General features: G+C 45.1%; 2 protein-coding genes across 2 annotated transcripts; both read right to left on the bottom strand.

Moving 5' to 3' along the window:
• Window positions 1–1,107: 1,107 nt before the first annotated feature.
• PtA15_15A435 (uncharacterized protein) lies at window positions 1,108–1,320 on the bottom strand (the record flags this gene model as incomplete). Its single annotated transcript, XM_053163640.1, has 1 exon — window positions 1,108–1,320. The coding sequence occupies one exon, from the start codon at window positions 1,318–1,320 to the stop codon at window positions 1,108–1,110; it is 213 nt and encodes a 70-aa protein (XP_053027595.1).
• A 1,589-nt stretch (window positions 1,321–2,909) lies between these two features.
• On the bottom strand, window positions 2,910–4,721 carry PtA15_15A434 (uncharacterized protein; the record flags this gene model as incomplete). The annotated part of the gene is made up of 10 exons (XM_053163639.1): window positions 2,910–3,026; window positions 3,101–3,349; window positions 3,417–3,448; window positions 3,548–3,737; window positions 3,817–3,871; window positions 3,966–4,044; window positions 4,138–4,213; window positions 4,353–4,380; window positions 4,495–4,633; window positions 4,718–4,721. The coding sequence occupies 10 exons, from the start codon at window positions 4,719–4,721 to the stop codon at window positions 2,910–2,912; spliced, it is 969 nt and encodes a 322-aa protein (XP_053027594.1).
• Window positions 4,722–21,229: the final 16,508 nt, after the last annotated feature.

Here is a 21,229-nt window from a genome sequence, read left to right as displayed (position 1 = left end):
ATAGGTTATATGTCCCCCCCCTCATGATAAAATCAAATTACTTGCTGATCAGTTGTGAATTAATAGGGTCAAAACTGTTGATTTTTCCTTTCAAGAGAGCCCTTACCCCATCTGGAAGGCAACCAAAGGTGTTGGGGTTGAGCTTGGATTTATCAGTGATGTATCTTACATAGAATTATTGGATTAGTACTGCCTAAAAACTTGGTCAGATAAATCTATCTAAAATCCCAAGGGATTCAATACTCATGTGTAAGCCCCCTCCTTTGGGGTCTCACAAAGCTGTCACAATTATCATTGTTAGATTACATAATCCACCGGTACTTAGTCTCAGCCTGTTCCTTCCCTAGCTCAGCAGAGATCCCTGTAGACTGACACATCTCTCTGAGCTAGCTCCCGCTCATTCTGAAATACAGTCCCTGGTCATAGAAACTGTGCCCTTGTGCCCCTTTCAAGCCACTTCAACAGTGAAGGAGATTCCACTCCTTACATCATGTTGGTGTGATTCCCAACAATGATCTCTATAAATTATTTGAGCAATCCCAATCCATTTCCAGTGCCTTGCTAATTGATTAGTGTGACCTGCTGGATAGTACCAGTTCCTCACATGTTAGTAGGATTTGCCAGTGAGTATACTTGATTGTGAGACAAATGTTTGAATAGGATGGACATGTAGCTGAATGCTGGGTTCCTGAGTGTGTCATAAGCAATTCCTATTCCTTTCAGTTTATAAAATGTACCTACTTCCACATAAAAGATTGCCAAGCCTTTCAAAAAATCATTGCTCCTACCAACTGAACCTTATCATGTATGAGATAAAAACAGGTTTTTAATGTTGTTCTATGTGTTGTCGTCAATTTGTAAAAAGATAGCAGCCATTCCCTGGTTAATGACAACTCAGAAGCCCAATCCACAAATATTGGGCATCAAAACAAGTGTAGAAGTAAGATGAATTTGATCTAGCAGATTCAGAATGGAGAGCATTAAGGAAAGTTGGATTGGGGGTGGAGAAAATGAAGGAGATTCAGATTTAGAATGAAGAAATTGAAGGACAGTAGACAGATTTCCTAAGATATATTAATATTGGAAAAGTACAACTTGGTAATTTCATTAAAATTTGTTCTTCTTGCCTCCTTTTTTCTTCTTACGTCGTTTCTCTAGTGTTCTCTTTTCATGAGAATGCGGAGCAATTTCAGGCTTTTTGTTGACTTGGATGAGCTGATTACTGGTTGGAATCATCTCCGATTCATTTAACCCTTCAACGCGTTGTGCTGCTATAAGCACCGCCACGGCAATGAAAAGTGATAATTGGACTAGATGCATGATTGCAATGGGTTCTGGATTCAATTTTGGCTGCAAAAGTCAGCTATACCGTCCTAAATTTTGACAAGAACCAGGAATGCTAACCTGGAGAATAAGAATGGTTATTTGAAGCACCAAATCAATTGGAAGAAACTGCAAAACGGCTGGATAAATCTAACAAATTCAATGAGAAAAAATAAAATGTCTTGCTTTAGCGACCAATCAATAGTAGTGGGTTTCATGAACAAGCTATTCTATTCACAATATCTGTGTACACACCTCAAACAAAGTCAAGTTGTAAATAATAGAGATAAGATATAATTGAAATTCTTGATGTTGTTTTCCTTGCCAGAAGGAGATGTAACTGTTACTATGACTGAAGCTGAGAAGGCTGAGACTGAGATGAGGAACTTCAAAACCCTCCCAGATTGCCCTCCTTTTATCCTCAAAAGCCATTGACGCTTGCCCCTGAAGGCCGCTGACTGACACTTGCTACGTACTCCTGGCACCTCATCTGCTCTGCAGCAGAGGAGGCATCCGTGGCTCAGAAGAATGTTCTTTGTTTCCTAGCCGCTCCCAGACATAATTTGTTAATTACACCGAGTCAAATTCTTTGCCATTGCAACAAAGTAAATTGCACGCAATTTACAATGGTTCTATGGAAACGGGCTTCCGCTCACCCGGTCTCCACAGGTCTTGGCACAATGCTAATCCTGTTTCCACACTTGATAGAACTTGGTACGTCACCTTTACTAATCTGACGTTGTATATTACCAATTATTCCCTCTGCTCACACACTCAGAATGTGAGGTCCATGTGAAGGCTCCCTTGATTTCAAAGAACTCCAATTTGGTGAAGCGACTAATTTCAATCTCCAAAATACGAAGTGATGCTACTGATTGTAATGTGCTCACCTTTTTTCAAAGAAGAACTCGTTTAGAGATTTACTACCTGGTTGCCAATGAGATTCTTTTGAAGTGCACCATGGTGCGCACTTCCGGGCGGCGCGGACAATCATCTGGGAAACGGATTGCCTTAAACACTACATTAAGTCACCGACAAGTTTTGATTGATTTTCTTGTTTCGATTTCATTTTGAAATACTCGGCTTATCCAATCAAGTTCCTTAAATTTGGGACTACAAGCTCACTCCGAGCATGATTATCTGGGAAATCACATGTGGTGAGCACATCTTGAGACTCTTGACACATTAATGGAGTTGGGAGTTTTAATTCAGGCCAAAAATTGCCTTAAGGTACCGAAACATGCAAGTCTGGTTTGAGTTTGAAGGACAATTGATTGGCGTCACAAACCGGAGACCTGAGACTGGAGGATCATCACATACATTCATGCTGAGAAATCAAAAACGATATAGATTAGATTCACGACTCAAGCACAACCATTGAAGATGTGAGGTAGTTTACAAGTGGAGAGACGTTATATGTGACAGAGGATCTTGAGCAGATACGTAAAGAGATAGAACAGGGGCTACAATCCTGGGTATGATTATGTTCGAAAGACACTGAGAGCCGCATTGCATGATTAAAAGTAAGTAAGGTGGTTGCAAGGTATTAACGATGACTCATAAGTGGAAGGGGTTTGTGGTGAAAATCATGGGAGTGCCGCGTGCTTCGCAAGGTGAACTAAACTGCTCCTGATTAGCTCCAGCAAGTTCATCTCCTTTTGGACAAAACAGAGCATCAATGCGAGCGTTACCACAACTTTCACCTGGCAGAAGTTTTTCAAAATCAGCAAAGAATTTCGCTGACGAGACATTATAAATATTATCGACTTTTTCTTACTTTGATTGCGCCGCCAGCCCATTTTCCACACGAAGCCGGTGTGGAGAGATCTAACTTGCTCGTCCGGTAAACTAGCATCACAGGAGGGATTACGCAAGCTTGCCATCCGATCACATTGGCATTTCTGCCACAATAAGCAAGAAAGCCGCAGAAAAGGCCCATGAGAGAAGTACCAAGAGTTCGACTGTGCTCATAGCCACACAGGATCGATAGTGAGTGCAATCCAATCATGATGTCTTCAGCGGTATCCTATAAAAAATAAGTTTCAGTGATCGCCCCAACACCCATGGCGGATTTACTGTTGTTTTCTACCTACCTGGCAGCCGTATATGAGTTCATGTGCGAGTTCTAGTAGAAAGCGGTCAGTAAGGATTTGTTAAAATCGAAGACAGATGATTGTCAGCTTGAAATCAGGCTTGAAAGCTAGTCTGGGGGCTTAAAACTAACCGTAGGTGAACTCCATCAAGAAAATAGGAAGCAGCTGTACCCAATCTCTCCGAATGATAGCGAGGGCATGGGCCCAACCGGGAATGGATCCAGGGACTGGGTTGTACAGAGTTGCACATGCAAGCCATCCCTGGGTTACCCCCATGGCAATCAACAGTGCGCCAAAGATTTGTGTGTAATTTGTCCAGCGCTGTCATCATTGCACATCTGTATCAGCTTATGAATGCTGAGAAATTTTACGATTTGGTTAGTAGGCTAGTGACGCGTACCTTGAGATATGGGTAAATTCCAAAAAGTGCTCCAGAAACTATAAAGCTGGCAAAGCTATATACCACATAAGAAACATGCGAAATTAGTGACCATAGCGCCAACCAGTGTATCTAGCAATCCACTAGCAATCCAGATGAGGTGAGCTTACACTTCGGGGCCGGTAAGAGCTTGGATTAAGGTGATGGTGCAGCCGATTTGGAAAATAATGTAGAGTAAAGCACCATCGACTAAGAGAACAGCACAATCCAATTCAGCTTCTTCTACAAATTACTCGCCGAAGGTAGCCACCATTGAAGATTAAAAGAAAGTTGAAATCTAACCAGATATGTCACCAGCCGGAAGAGGTCGAGACATAGATCGCGTGACTTGAGCATCAAAATCTCGATCAATAAGGTCCTGTCACAAGATACACATTTGGTAAACATCACATTTCTCCGAAAAAGACTTATCGAAAGTCGCGGCTGTTCAGGGACATTCAAGCTGGGATTATACAGAGAACAGAGAGCCAGAGTGGTGAGATTGTGAATTGACTTACGTCCCACGCGAGTCCTGCAGCACGGTAACTAGATATCGATTGAAAAAGGTTGTTAGCTTTGGATGTTGTGACTGTAGAGATGGTGGAGCGCTCTATATCCACCCCTGGATAAACTTCCTGTAGATAATCTGAGAATCCTCACCTCAATACACACAAGAACATCACCACTGATAGTCGCATACATCCAAGAATTTTCTCCGATGCATCCAGAGCCATGGCTGCAGTGCTTGAATGATAAAGCACGATGGTGTAAATGGCGGGTGCGGGAAAGATGGCCCACGCTGTGGACAGATAAGATGAAAATACAATCAGAAACTCGTGACATTGACTTTATTCGCGAGCAGAGAAAGGTTTATTTAGCGAACCCATCAGAGTATGAAGTCTGGCTAAACGGAGGCATGCAAAGCCTGTTCGTACAAAGCCGGCCCAGCTTCCTTCCGTAGCCAAAGGTGTCTCGTCGAATTTTTCGTGAACCACCTTGATCACTTGCGGCGGAGGAATTGAGGCGGCCGCTGGTGAATTGCTTGGCTGTAAATTGCCCCTGGAAAGACCGCAAAAAGCAGCCTGCGATTTGGCCGATAGGCGCCCAAGTGGTCTACCAATCACACATATCGGGTCTTTTTTTTGGAAACAGGTTCAATGCAAGGTGCAAGAAAATGTCAGCGACATATAAAAGAGTAAACCCTTATAAAAATGATAGCGGCTGAGTTGAGAACGTTGACTGCACGAGTTACTCGATGCATTTTTGTCAATCAAGCAAGGTCAGCCCGGTCGACTTCCGGTGTAGTAATACATCGATAAAGTGTTTTCCTGGAGCTCATGCCAGATCATTATCCCGCAGGATAGATCAATGTGAATGGAGAATATGATGGGGGGGCCGGGAGGGATGACACGAAGGTCCCAAGAGGAGATAGGGCGGTCTAGCAGAATTGAATCATACCTTGAAGCATCACGAAACACGACTAATCAAACAGTCCTTAAACGTATGGAGTTAGGAGAAGCTATTTAATAATGCAGCCGAGAAACAGGTAGAGGAAATCAACTGAACAAGAGAAATTGCCCAGTGAATTGAGAATGTATGTATAGTAATGCAGCTCGGTTGTTGAGGGGGGCGTGAGTGACAAGCTCAGCAGATGTGCAGAGGCAAGCGCTTTTATATCTTGAGTGGCCGCACCTACAGATCGCCCCAATCAAAGATTACCTCTTTCCACAAACAAATTTTAGCACATCCACACATGTATGTGTGGCCAACCACATCACTATCCCATCTCTCTTCCCTCCGGGTTGGGCCGTGGCAGAAGAGGAGAAGCGCGCAGAGGAGTTTGACAGAGATAGCTATCTAATGGTAAAACGAGCCTATCAGCATCACCCAGCTAAAAAGAAGTCTATTTCGATTTTGTGTATACACATATCTGGACATACACAAGCCATGAGGAAGAGAAAAAAAGCCGAGCGGTCCCAAGTATGTATACAGCAACTACGGGATCGACAAGACAGTCGTCACCGGACACCAGGGGAAGGGGCTTGTGGATGTCAAATATGTCTCTGATGATGATTTTGGATGGTTGTAGCTGACAGCACGAGCCAAACTAAGGTGTTCTGAGAAGTTCCTATCAGAGATAGCAGAAGGGGGAAGGTGGTTGGATGTGGTGCCATCTCACATATTTTACATGATCAGGAGTAAACATACGGCGCCAGTCTGTAAGCTCACGGTGTTCTCAGATCCCATCTTGCTGTCTTTTTTTCCCTTTCTTTCGTGGTGTTTCTTGTAGATATTCAATCTTACGAGGGCCTTCGAACACGTGGACAACCAGGGTTATTAACCTTTGCCGCTTCCAGCAAATGTGCAAAAACTTTGCTTGATAGAAATTCAATCTTCTGATGGCTGGGGTAAGTTCCCAAGCGTTTTTCCAAGCTCGGGCACCAAAACCGACTACAACTTATGCTGAGAGAGGCCGAAAGTTTCGGCGTGCCCGATTACCCGACCCCTTACAACCCTGGATTACTTTGATTATGTATCAATGGGGGAAGGGTCCAAGAGCGGCCTGACTTGCAGCTGGGGTGCATATGTTGTAATATCTATAATCTATCACTTTACCCGAAAGATGATCCTCGGGACAATTTTTCATCCTCCAGAAAGAACAAAATGGTAGCTGCGCAGATGATAGCTGGGCGTGAGAAAAACAGGTCATCGACGAAAAGAGGGCCATTTAACTTGCTGCGCTGCCACTAATAGCTATCCATGTATGAACAGCGATGGCATCACAAGTGGTCTGGGGGACATAAGGCACAATTGTTTTCACATTTTTGTCACGTGTTTAGAATTCCGGTCACTCGCAACTCAAGATTCTGCGTTTTGATGCACACTTGGGCTTGATAAAAATTGGAGACAAGAAGACAGATAGAGTGATCCACATAGTTTCGTAGGTCAATATGAGTTGACTTGCCTTTTGGTATTAATGGAAATATGTCATCCTCACATAATGCTCCTTCTCGTCGGAGATGGTGTCAATTGATGTCAATCAGCTCCCAGGACCCAGTTCCACTAAAGGTGGCGTCAACACGTTGAAGGTGACCACTCTGATACACCCATGCCACCACAAACAGAGAGAAGCAGATGTCAATGTGCCAATTTTGCTTCGCAATGTGGACACGAGGAGATTGATGCAATTTCCCCCGATCCAGGTCGACTGCTTTACCCCATGCGATTTTACTGCCTACAGATGGAAGGCGGTTTGACTAAAATTTATCGCTGTCGGCTTGTTCACGTGACAGCCATGCTGTGCTTCGGCCTAATGGCAAAATAGGCGAAGTGATACTTCATCTAGAAATTCTTCATTTATTTATCTGTCGTAGGTGGCAAGATAGATGAATTTGTTGACATGAAGCCTCATGAAGCCTCACTGTTTTGCCTCGGGTGTTTTTTGATGATGATTCTACCATTATGCATGCCTTTCCCAAGATCAGCTTGGCGCCTGACGATTCATGATTTTTGATCCGGTTTGAGAAGGGGGCAGGCTCATAAGTTCTACCATCTTCAAAGTCAAAAGAGGTGGGAAACGTTTGCTTCGTATCTCAAATAGCTCAGGGCATCTTATTTCGGTAAAGACTTTTCTTGGAACTGACAATTAGCCTGAGCTAATCAGCCCATCAGGTAGAGCCTCGCGGCTGTACAGGATGCTAGGACAGCTGAGGCACAAAAGGTACAAACTTCTACATGCGGATGCACAGTGAATTTTCGCTGCACGCCAATGCTCAGGAGATGCAGACCCTTCTATAACTCAGGTCTCATGCGGAGGAAATAAAAATGCGCGCTTCAAGTCAGCCGACATCTGGCAAGCTGGCCCAGAGATATGTCGCATATTGGACCCGACGGGGAGCGAGGTTGACCGATAAGGATTCTGCCGTGCATTCGTATTATGATATTTCAGAATGCCAAATGCAGCTAGGTTAGAATAGTGGGACTTCATCACGTTGGCGGAGCAAGCAGACCAGAAGCATCGTTACATCAGTGCATCTTGAGGAGCATTCAGGAATCGCCCAACTCTCTGCCTAGGGTATTCCATGGTGATATGCGTGCATCTGTGAGAGCCGACAGATAATAAGATGGCTGGCCCATCATCTGACGTCACAACGTGCACCTCGCTGGTCATGGTGTCTATATGCATGTAGTCCTGTGGGACGGCAGCTATGAAAATGGAAATCGATTTTTCTGACCAGCTCACTATTGACCTCCCAACAGATTGGGCTCTAAGGGTTTAGAGTCTCCGATGCGGGATCTAGAGATCCCCCCTGTAACCGTCGTGGAACACGAAAGGAATATAAGATATTTATGTTTATATGGCTCCTAATCTAGACTTTAGAAAGCCGAGAAAAATCGTCCGACAGAGTTGAAAGCTCAACGGTTAGATCAATATCATGCCATATGGGTCGGCACAGTCAAATTACAGTTGTCGATGGTGGGTCACTTTCATCATCATGGTACCGGTCTGTGCTCCAGGAAGGGAACCTCTTTCTTGAACATCAGGGAACTCTGAAGGTGGCGGGGAGCTGGTGCGCTCTGATCTTCGACCATGCTGTGGAATACATATTCCACTGATGAGGTATGACGGTTGACAAAAATGACGTCAATGACTTAGTTCCAGCTTATCACAATGACTCCCAGCTTAACTTCCGGGTTATTTCAATACATCCTTATTTTTATTTTGAGGGTTTCTTTAATATCTTCAGCTGAGTCAAATCATCCGGGTTTTCCTTCAACGGTGTTGTGCGCGCATTTGATTACCACCTCGATGATTTTGGTTTTGTTATTATTCTCGTTATAATTTCAGTACTCATTACTCACCTTTGACGTTTGATATTCTGGTTTTACTTTCAGCATCCATTCTCATATAGTTCAAAATCCCGGGGCAAATTGGGGTTCATCAACCTCATGTCCCCTCTTATCTACTGTTCACAGATAACGTGTTCACAGATAACGAACTACACGACGGTCAGTATGATACTAGGTCTCCGAAAGGGAATCCTCCTTGACCAACTAGTAAAAGGGGTAGCTTGGCCAAGGGTGATTCTTCCCCGGTGAAATGTTACATCTTTTAGTGGGTCGTCGAGAGCAAATCATCGACGCAGATTTGATGGATGGGGTGACACTTGAGCAGGGAAGAGAAACTCCTGTCCCTCAAAGAGACTTGCATCGGGTCTCCGGTATAAAATGTCAATTTGGACCAGGGTGCCGGTTGCCAACCGGGCACCTGCTTTTTTTTGACCCAAGCCATGTACCTGTGAATTGTAGAGACTGTAAAATGAAGATGTGTCTGGTGAGAGTCGAACTCACGACCTCAGCTATGCTGAAACACATACTAGAGTGCTGCCTTTACCAACTAGGCTACAGACGCTTGTGGCTGCCAGCTGGGTGGTTGGTTGGTAGTGCTCATGGGTCAATCCGACAGCCCTCCATACTGTGGTGATACATCATGGTAGCAGACTAACAGACAACTCAACATGAATCTCCATAAAATATTATGTGTCCTATGGGAGTTGAACCCATGTCTCTTATATCCATGTCAAGTGTACTAACCACTGTACTAAGGACGCTTGGATATGAACAGCTGCAGGTGGGTGAATGAACATCCACTGGTGTCACATGAAGATCCCTAATTGAGGGTAAGACCTGTAAATGACAGGTCATGAATGAGTGACACCAGCAGGCATGATAAAGCTAAGAGTAGCAGAACCACAACCTGACAGTACCTAGTAGTAAGTATTGCACTCGGCACCGCCAAGCGGCACCCGGTACCTTGCAACAGGGACCGGCCAACATATTCTCTAGTATCCGGGTAGGAATTGTTTCTTGCGACCCAGTGGGATTTTGACCAGGTATCCAAAGATGACCCCTCTGAAAACTTGCAAGTTGTAGTAGTTCCAGTTCGTCCAGAGGGAGTCCCCTTCGGCGATCTAGACAGCGGTACGCGGAGCTCCTACCGGCTGGCACATGGGCCTTGTATGGGCGGCCGAGCGAATCTTCTTTGGGGAATTTACACACCTGAGGAGAATATGTGACAGACTTGAAATTAGACATCATGCTTTTTAAATGAATGTTAGAGTATACTCAAACAAGATGTCGATTTTCATTCCTCAAAGTCAAAATCATATATCTGCCTATATGCTCTGTCACATTGGTAAATGTATTTAAGTCTAGTGGAGGACTTCCCATCACCCTTTACAGGCCTCTAGATACCCCTCTTAAATCCCAGATTAGAACACCCTATGAAGGGGTTATTGGGTCTTGTGGAGCTGATGAAATAGGGTAGCCATTGAGTGGAGGACCTCCCCGTTGAGTCTGGGAGCCTCCCAGATCTCAATTTACACACCTGAATTCTTAATTTTTGACAAAAAGGGAAATGTTTTCCTAACCTTACAGTTCATTAATTTCATGTGCACTGGTTGATTTTTTGATAGCTGTCTTAATTTAGGATTTAGAGGGGCGTATAGAGCTCTCTAAATGACAACAGGAAGTCATCCAGTGTTGGTTATCCAGAGTTTGCATATTTTGAGGCCATATGCAAATATTTTCCTCAATCCTCTGTGTGTACTGGAGTACTTGCCCTGCAATCTGCCACTGGGACCCCCAAAGATGTTAGTTTTTTCAGAGTGTGAAACATGGTGCGGAAAAATTTCTAACTGTAAGTTCCCTTCTCAGGCAAGCACGTTCTGTTGTCCAGTCATCAAACCAGCCGTGTCCCAAAACTGATCATGTATACCAAAATACTCTCCAGACCACATCTTTGACCAGCAACATTTCAGCCTCTAACCCTGACACATGGCCAGGTGTGGCAAATATACTTCCTGAACCCTGAAATTATCAGCAAGATAGGAATCCCATTTTGGTGGACTCTCAAACCTGTTAGTACAGTGATCTTTGCCTATAAAAGGAGGCCATTTGTCAGCTGGCAAGTAAAACCTTTCTACCCCTTCAATAGTTGTATCAGGTTTTACTACACCATCTGCATTCACCCCAAGTTCCACATCTGTTTCACTTGATTAACAAGTTTCACATCTTTTTCACTTTCACCTCTCTTGTTATGAACATGTGCTTTATGCTTCTATCTAGTGAAACTTGTATGATAGAACTTATAATTTGTACTTGCTGGATTCTATTGTTCCCCAGACTTTCAGAAGAGACAAAAATAATAACCACATTTTTTACTCATTCCTCTTGAGCTTGAAGATATATCTGCATATCACTACTTCCAGCTTGTCTGACCAGCACATATCTACATATCACTGTCTGGACCCTCAAGCCTGAATTTCTCAAATCATCAACGGCTGGGTGTAAACTTTTTGGATTGGATACAAACCCCTCTACGACTTGGAGCCACTTGTCAATCCCAGTGAACTTCCATTGAGTGGATTCAAATATTCTCCCAAGTAACCCGCCACTGAAACCATTGCCTGACTAAAGTTGACTCTGCTCCTCATCCACTTTCCACAAACACAGCATCTAGATTCTACTAGCTTTTTAACCTTGCATTTGGTTTTCTGACTAGCATCTGATCTCACATAATCTACCTGTTGCTATCTTCCGGCTACCTAATTCTGATCCTCTAATTTTCTCATCATTCTCTTTCTCTCACCAATTTCCTTAAAAAAGTTAACAAGAAAATTTCCAATCCTTACTTTCAGTACTCTTTTCAAAAAGACTTCTGCTTGTGTTACCTACAAATTGTCCACCTTTTTCTGCTATCCTTATCCGTCAGACTTGACCATTCTCTCTTTTCTTTCATATCTCTCAGAGAACCTGCAGTGTCATGAACCTTGCTCTTAGTTCTTTATAGTCTCACCGGTTTAGACCCAAAAAGTCTAGATTTTTGCCAGGAAATAAAGCTTCTAGGGATCTAGTTCAATTCTGGGAGGGCTGCAGATCTTGATGGGAAGTGTTGAAATGTTGTAATCCTCAGTGTTCAAAATCAACACATCAGGCATGGACTTGGTAGCCTAGTTGGTAAAGGCAGCACTTCTAGTATAGTGTCTTAGCTTCAAGCTAAGGTTGCTGGTTCAAAGCCTGCCCCAGTCAATCATTTTCTGTCAAGCGTCTGCAAAATGCATTGTTAGTTTTAACAGGAAGTCATCCAATAGTTCTTCTGTCAATTCCTTCCTGATGAGTGCTTGTAGAAATGATAAAGCCTGATAAGGCTTCCCAAATTGGCACAGAGCATATGAGAGCAGAAGTTTAATCCAGATTTATGTGCTGATGGGGAAGACTAGCCCAGTAGCAGGCAGATACTGGACTTTGGGGCCAACAAGGGGCTGCAGCAGGACCTTGGAAGCTGAAGAAATTTCAGTCTTGATGAATTCAGGGAAGGAGGAGAGAGAGACGTTGAATGGACTCAAGAGGCTCAGGATGGGGCGCTGGAGATACCTGACTCAGGATTGAGAAGGAGAACAAATGAGCTTGATTTAATTGTAACTAGCTGATATAAATAGACTAAGTGCAAGTAGGTCAAGTTGTGGGTCAAGCACAATGAATATACAATGTTAAAAAATACCCATAAAGAAAGAAGTGATCCGTGACACTCTTGCAGTGTGACAGTGCACCAATTGTACTGGGCTATGTAAGCCTTGTGCCCTATGGACACTTATCTAGGCTCATACCCACAGGATGATGCTGCAATGTCTGGGTTATCACTTCACAAGGGAGGCAAACATAGGTTCACCTCTTGAGCAAGGACACTGGATGACTTCCCGTTGTCATTTAACGAGCTCTATATGCCCCTCTAAATCCTAAATTAAGACACCTATCAAAAAATCAACCAGTGCACATGAAATTAATGAACTGTAGGGTTGGGAAAACACTTCTCTTTTTGTCAAAAATTAAGAATTTGGGTGTGTAAATTGAGATCTGGGAGGCTCCCAACGGGAAGTCCTCCACTGGTCTCAATTGTTTTAATTTTTCAGCGCTGGTTGACTTCCAGATGCCTAGGCTAAACCAGAAGAGCACATACACTGCTTCCCAAGATAGCCGAGTGAGGGTTGGGGGTAAGGTGCTTCCTCCCGGAGGACGTGAGCTGGACATCAGCCTGATCTTGAGACAAGGTAGGAGCTGCATTGCTTGGGTCCGGAAGAGAACACCTTTATAAAAACAAAATATCTTGCCACAAGGGCGAGGGGGTACGACTTCAGAACCAGGGTGGGCGGGTGGTGGCGAAAAAATTGAAAACAAAAAAGGAGAAAAGTATAGGCCAATTAGAGCATTTGCTTCTGGTTCAGAGGTTTAGAGCAATGGGGAGAAGGAGGGATGAAGATGGGCCTGTCTTTTATCCTTTTGGGTAGACAGGGGGGGCCAGAGCTAGCAGTTCCTTTAGTTTCTCCTTTCTGGCCAAAGGTCCTTGGACATCCGGATGTGGATGGGGTTTTGGATCAAAGTGTTGCCTCCTCACTTTGTGGTGTTTCACCTGATAGCTCATTGGGACATACAAGACCCTTTCAGGCAGTGGCAACAGAACCAAGGCAGTTACACCACCAGCACTTATGGGGGGTTACGCCTTCAGAATTTTACAGAACTTAAAACTTCCCACTACGCTCCAGTAATGGACAAACACAGGAACCCAGAAATCCCCAACCAAGCCACATCATGTTGTGGTATGCTTTATATGGTATCACATGTACCAAAATCAAAATTTTCTGATTTTCTTTTCTATTTCTATTAGTTTCACTCTTAATCTCCCTTTTCCTCTTATAAATCACTTGATACTCCTCAAGATTCAGATTCTAGGGAAAAATTCACCCATAGTCTTGACTTACAGAACACTCATAAGGGCACTCACTCAGAAGTTACATACTCTGAGTCTTACACACTCACAACACCCCTTACAACCTCAATCATTTACACAAACCACATTTACAACACTTATTTTACACACATGGTCACATACATAGCTACATACACAGCTAGAGAATGTCAAAACGGACCAGGGTACCATTTACACCGCCGGTACCCGCGCAGTTTTTGCCAAAAATGGGCACCCAGCACCGCATCCGGCACCGCCTGGCGGGTACCACGGGTCTTTTAGGCGGGTACCAGCGGTACCCGCCGGCTTTTTTCATCAAAGAGATCATCAAGGGGAGTCCTTGATGACCGAAATGGATGTGTCATCATAAGTTCCTCCCCTCAATGACCGAAACAGGTTGGTCATCAAGGGGAGGATCTCTCAATGACCAGAACAGCAATGACCAACCTGTTCCGGTCATCAAACAGGTTGGTCATTGTCATCGAGGGTACTCCCCCAACGACCAGTACACACTTTTCATCAAGGGGAGTTGTTACTCCCCTCGATGATTGCACCAGGGCCGTCCTTGATGACCTGTCCTGGCCCATGACTGGTCTATTTTCAGTAATTGAGGGCAGCTCAAAGCGGGGTAAGGGCCGGGGGTCCAAGGGTTAACCGATTAACCCGTTGGGGGAAAGCGGTACTGTTGGATTTTGTCCTCCTGGACTCCTCTCTTCTGCCTCATTTCCTTTCCCTTTTCTGTACCTCCGGACTCCAGTTGATTCTTTTCCATCTCATCTTATGCACTCTCCCATCATTGGTCTGATAGTATCTTGTGGTCATGCCTGCTATTCTGTACTTGCCATTTTGACTTTGTCCCTGCCAAGATTAGATCGTCAAGCTTTCCTCTATGCCTCTTATCCTATGATGTGTGCGTGCTCTGTGTGTGTGACAGATAAGTTTCTCTTGTGATATGCCTGTTGAGAGTTCCAGATGTTTCTATTCATTTCTTTTCATATTCATTATAGTTCTCAACCACAAGTTGATATCATGTACTTAGTCTATATATACATAGCCTAGTACACAGAAATCAATCCATCGGTTCTTCCTCATTTTTTCCGCGCCTCCATCCTGAGCCGATCCGGTGAGCCCTCAACCCTCACTGCCCTCTCTCTCAAGCCCACAGGCTCATCTTTTGCTTCCTTGTGCTGCGGTACTCAGTCCAAATCCCAACAGGTACTTGGGGGCGGTACCCGGGTACCGCACCGCTTTTTGCAAAAAAACAGGCACCCGGCACCGCATCTGGCACCGCATCCGGCACCAACTGGCAGCTGCGGGCAATACCCGCCCGCGGGTGCCGGGTACTGGCTGACATTCTCTATACACAGCAAACTACATACAGCTGCATCATCACTTACATACATACAGTGTACACATGCAGGCACTCCTGCAGGTACTAGCTGCATGCGCTAGTGGATTTTTGTTGCATGACAACAGCAGGTGACCTGGTTACAGCATGACTACACTAAAATCCTGTCCTGACCAATCAGACCCCCTGATTCAGCCTGAAGATCACAACCCATAATCACATGTACAGTTCTGACTAAAGATGGCCCCTTGTACCCAGGTAGCCACCAACAAGTCCGGGTACCCTCCTTAAAATCTCCAGATTTTGGGCACCCGCACCTGCACCCGGCACCCACCAAGGAAGGAGGGGCGGGTACCCAGGTACCTGGAGCGGGTACCTGCAGGTGTGTGCAGCTACCAGAATAGAGCCTAAGGAGATAAAGCTATTGTGATCGTTGCAAGTGGAATGATCTACTCAGAACAAAATCCAGGAAGGTCATTGGCTATTTAGCTTTGCTGGCAGGGCTGTCCCAGCCCTGCCAGAACTAGTCTCTGTCTCCGTTCGAATTTCGCGCAAAAATTGAATGGAGTGGAGAACAAGGAGGACGAGCGGCTACCGCCCCAGAAGGCCACATCCACCAGACATTGGCCCTTGGCCGCGCGCACCTTTTTGCAGAGGTTAGCCAGGGTGGTAGTGGGCACAGTGTTGAGGGGCATATTGATGGGGGTGGTGACTCTGCCAGCGGTGGCGGCCTGTGAGGGGACAGGAAACGCAGATGGGAGCCACCGAGATGGATGTGGACGGGGAGAGGACGCACGTTGGTGCTGGTCTTGAAGCCCCCCAGGCGGTCTGGCTGGGCTTGTTGAGATACACGTTGTGGTACACGGAAAACTGAAAAATCAAAAGTTTTTTCTCACACATATATTTAATCACCCTATGCCTCAAGATAACACCAAATGGAACTCGGCAATGGATTCTACGGCCAATTTTACCCCTAGTCACCACTGGAAGCTTCACTGGAACCCTGCTGGATTGGAAGTTACACCCTCTTTGACCCTCATGGACACGGCCAGCCCCAGTCATCAACCTGTCACACCCCCCAAGTCACCTTTCCCAGGTATACTCATACTCTGCCCCAGCCAAACACATACTCTTTTCTATCCCTCTTATCTGCACTGCATATGCAGGGGACCAACCCCATTTCTGATGTATTTGACATGTCCCTGATTCATTTATGCTCCCCTTGCAGCTGCATGCAGTCTTCTGACCCCATTTCTGCACTCCTTGCATTAGTCTGACACCACTCATGCACCCCTTGCATGAGTTACCCCTGTATCTGACATTTCCCTGCTTTGTTTATGCACTCCTTGCATAGTATGACATCATCTTTCATTTTCTCACCCCACTTCTTGCCTATATTTAGTATCTTCTGACACCACTTGTACATCGCCACATACTGGGCCTTTTACTTAATCAAGCCATTGGCATTTGTTTTCTTTGCAAACACCCAACGGGCCCCAAGCTTGCGGCGGTTCGTCGGAAGTTTGCAAATCAGCCAGACCTTCTTTCAGTTAAGATTGTCTAACTCCGTATTTATTGCTTGCTTCCAGAAAGAGGCCTCCTTGGAGCGCATGGCTGCGCAGAATGTTGTAGGGACTTCTCCTGAGCTGTCTGAGCACTCCTGCAGGCAGGCATTGACCGCAGCTTCCTGTGTTAAGGCCCGGTATGTGGCGAAGGGCTTCAACCAGAAAGAGGGCACGGACTTTGCCCGCACTTTGGCCCCCACGGCCACTTTCACTTTGATGAGGGTCCTACTCACTATTGCTGCAAAGAACAACTGGCCGATCTACAATTTCAATTTTGTAGCCGCATACCTGAACGCGCCGATTGACAAGGGGGTACAGGCACCCAAGGGACTGGACGTGAACCTTGGAGAGGCCTGCCTCTTGCAAAGAGCCCTGTACACAAAACAAGCTGCTAGGTGCTGGTGGAAACTGTAGAGACTGTAAAATGAAGATGTGTCTGGTGAGAGTCGAACTCACGACCTCAGCTATGCTGAGACACATACTAGAGTGCTGCCTTAAGTCGGAGTTGATTTGTCACCGCGGGTTTGGGATCCTTTGGCTTTGTTGATTGGGTGTTTGATGACAAGGTGTCTGTTGGTTGGACGGTAGGAAGAGCATTTTGGCCAAAGTCTGCCCATGCCGATGAGATCAGTTTCTTCAATTGCAGTATCCAGAAGGTCCAACCCTTGGACTCCGGGAGGTGCCCTACTACTAGATGTTCAATTGCACGGTGTGGAACTTCTCACGGCGGGGAGATGAGCTTGTAAGGGAATAAAATGCTTGAAGGGCTGCCTTCTGGAATAACTCTGGGAGAATGTAACACAAAGAAAAATAAAGATGTGGCACTTTCTTAACTTTCTTGGTGTTGCTACGTCTGAATACCTTCTGATCAATGAGCTCTTATGGTGCAGCTCGAAGAGAATTGAGGATTACAAGTTTTCAAGGGGGTTCAATTTCAATTTATCTTCAATTTATCAGTTAAATTATCAATTTCAAATTATCAGTGTGATGAATGCTAGTAATTTATAATATTACTATCTAATGCAAGCATGGGGAGAAATAGTATCCAAAATGGCCTTCTTTTATAGACAAAAGAACCAATATCAGACTAGCTTTTAATCTTAGAAGATTTACAACTATGTAATGAAATTGTAGTTACATATGAGCCTTGGCTTTTCTATATGTGAATGATTTTTAGTCTGGAATACTTCTCAAAGATGTTAAACAATTCTTAGAAGTGAATACTAGATTGAAGTGTAAAGAAAATTACTGTAAATCTCTTTCTATACTACTTTTGTATATGTAAGTGGCTATTTCAGAAGGATTACATATATTGAGTGTTTCTTATATTTATAGCCAGAAAATACCTTTTTAAAGCGCTTAAATTTATGAGAAAACTATGTAACATCTTTGTGAAAATGATATAAAGTATATTTACACCTGTTTATGTTAAAAATGTTAAGTTTTTTTGGCTATTTTGCACGCTGTGCACGTTGATTGCGCTCACCACAACGGTGGTCTTGCTTCTTCCGTTTCTCCAGAGCAACGAGAACATATGCTTTAGAGCCAAAAACCCAAGTGCGGTCTAGTTGCGGCTTTTCTCCGAAAAAGCATTTGTATGGAGTTTTGTCCTTTGTTGTCCAGTTGGGGATCCTGTTTAGAGTAAACATGTATCCCCAAAACTCCTGGCCAAGTTCGCTGTTGTAAAGTACGCTCCTGCGCATGTCAGAAACAGTCCTGTTGTAGCGTTCAGCTGCTCTGTTTTGGAAATGGTGATAAGGGAGAGATCTCTTGGCAACAATAACCTTATCGGTTAAGTATTTTTCCAATACTTTGGAGTGAAATTCTCCACCGTTGTCGGATCTCAGTACTTTCAGCTTTGCACCAGTTTGAGTCTCCCAGCAATGATGGTCTCCATCAAGACTGACACCGCTTCTATTTTGGTCTTCAGAATTTTTACTTCACTGTAGGAGGTGAAAATATCCCTGATTGTCAAAGTGTATTTCCCTCCAGTCATTGTGGGTGTGTCAAAGGGACCCATCAGGTCAACACATACCACGGACAATTTCTCCAAGATTGTTTTCGTCGGTCCCAGCGCTGATACTCTTGTTGCCTTGCAGATTGAGCAGACTGGACACTTGATTGATCCAGTTGGCATTACAGAAGGTAGGCCATAGCCAAGCTCAAGTTTCACCAACCTTCTTATTTTTCTCAAACTGGCATGGCCAAAAAGGTGATGCCAGAAGAGCAAAGTCTTCTCGTCAGGCGTCAGGTCCTCAGCATGCCAGGTAAATTGGCTGTCCTCAATGGAGGCTGGGGATTTGAAAACTGAATTGGTTTCAATTGCAAGGGTGGAGAGTGTGTGGGAAGGGTTTGGAGTACAATGAGACAAATGAAGAGTAGCTCTTCCCGGTCTGGGAAGGGGCCAGGTATTCTTGATGGAGTCAAACTTGCTGTGTAGTAAAACGTGTCCTGGGACCTGTACTAGAAAGGAGATCAATAGAGTCAAAATTCCCATTGACTCGGAATATGGCTTTGGCTTGTTTGAAGGCGGCAATAGAGAGGAGTGTGAATCTAGCCCGCTCACAATAGACATTTTTAACAACGACTGTTGTTCCTTTTGTCCCGGCAAATCTCAAAGTACCTGTGCCTGTTATGAAGTTGCAAGCGGTGTCAGTCGCTACCTTGACCGCTATTGGTTGCTCCAGGGGGTTGAAGTCAAACAGGGTGTACCTATCACCCGTCACATTATCAGAAGAACCCGAGTCCCAGATCACTTCCTGGCCTTCACGATTGACGTTCATTTTGCGGAGATCAAAGCGGTGTCCTGAAGGTTTGGCAGAGAGATTTTCGGATTCAAAAACGTATTTGATCTCCTCTTCTTCCTCCGCAAACAGCTCCAGGTTAATCAGCTTGGCCTCAACCTGCTTGTTGAGTTGTGGAGGCGCTGTTGTCTTGGTTTAGGCGGGGCGGAAGGCACGAGGTGGTCCAGAGGATGCTGTGTATTTTGAGTCCGGTTGAGCTGGCTTGATGTACGTGACCTTGTCAAAGTTGTAAGTGATGGAGCAGGGTGGGAAAGCAGGCTGCAACCCCGGTTGGGGGGTGCTTGGTCGGGCGGGACCATTGTTCTTTCTACTGTGCGGGCAGTTTGGCGACATGTGGTCAGGTTCTTTGCAAATGTAACAATGGGGCGGTTTGTTCAGGGCTAGAACTGTGATGTTGGTGTCGGCTTGAGTTCATGAAACGGGGCTTGAAATTGGTCCTGAAACACTAGGTGTCAAACGTCTAGCTAGCTCCACATTTGAGACCATTGGTTTGCCAGAGCCGCCATCATCTGCAAGTTGACGTTCCACACGAGCTGCGTCCCAAAACCGGAGCACATCACCAGACGTGGGGATCTCAAAATCATGAGTCTCCATAAGAGGTCCACCTTGCAATCAAGAGATGGTTGCATGTGGTTGTGGAGATCGGACTGCATGATCAGGCTGATGATGGTGTCCCAGGTGAAATCAATGCCCTGTTCTACAAATATCCGTGCGCAGCAATCAAAAGCTGTGATGGCTTTGGTGGAGCTATTATAGTCGCTGAGGTTGATTTTCTTGAGGGTTTCCCAGGCTTGGATCTGTTTCGCGCGGTTGATTATGTGGAACTTGGAGACCAGATGATCGTATGCATCAGCGGAGCTGTTCATATCCAGTAGATCGTACGCAAGGGAGCTGTGGACCGAGGAGTGTAAAACGGATCTGGCAATCTGTTTGTGAAAGGGGTTGATGAATTTTCCTTCCTCCGGGGTGAAGAAGAACTTGTCCTGAAATTGTTGGAACACAAACACACTGAGCGCTTCCATCCATTCTTGAACATTTGATCCGACCGGCTTCAGAATGTTCTGGTTGTTGAAATTCTTGATTACGTTCCCTGTGATAGACCAGATTTTCAACTCCTTGTCAAGGAAGGAAGGCTGTTGAGCTTGATTGTCGTCTGCCTCACACCTTGCAAGATAGTTCAGATGGTGTGCTTGGTCGTCCTCTCTTTGCAGTCTCAAAGCTTCAATGAGGCCGGCAAGATCGGCCTGGGTGACTGGTTGGGGCTGTCTATCTTGCTGGTCTTGGCTTGATGATTGTGAAGGACCTGGAATGTTGAGGTGTGGGGCAGGCTCAGTGCAACACCAGTTGTTGGCCTTGGTGACATTTTTTTTTGGGTCAGGCTTTAGAGCATCTCCACCCGGGGAGGTAAAAGCCGGTTGCTAAAACCCCGGGATGGCAACTCAATTTTTGCATATAGCAACCCGTGCGTCTCTGGCACACACCCGTGGTTGCCATAATCCAGAAGCACTCCAAGATGACCAAGTCATCAAATGGAGTTACAACGAACCTCATGAAAAATACAGCCAGTCACCGATTGGCGATAGCTTGCGAAGGTCCCTAGGACCGGTATAGCCGGTCATCAATGGCTTGCCAAGCTCTCAATGACTGGTATAGCCGGTTGTCAATGGCTTGCTGCAAAGCTCTCGATGACCGGAATACATTGCCAGTCATTGATAGCTTTCAAAGCTCGGGCTTTCAAGGCTCTTGATTGGTATAGCCAATTGAGAGAGCTCAATGACTGTATATCCAGTCATCAAGAGAGCTCTTGATGAACGGTATAGTCAGTCATCAAGAGCTCTCTCGATGAATGGTATAGTCAGTCATTGAGAACGCT

Source organism: Puccinia triticina, chromosome 15A, assembly GCF_026914185.1.
Source record: "Puccinia triticina chromosome 15A, complete sequence".
Taxonomy (NCBI): Eukaryota; Fungi; Basidiomycota; class Pucciniomycetes; order Pucciniales; family Pucciniaceae; genus Puccinia; species Puccinia triticina.
Note: the sequence above shows the minus strand (reverse complement) of the source record. Positions and strands in the feature narration are given on the sequence as shown.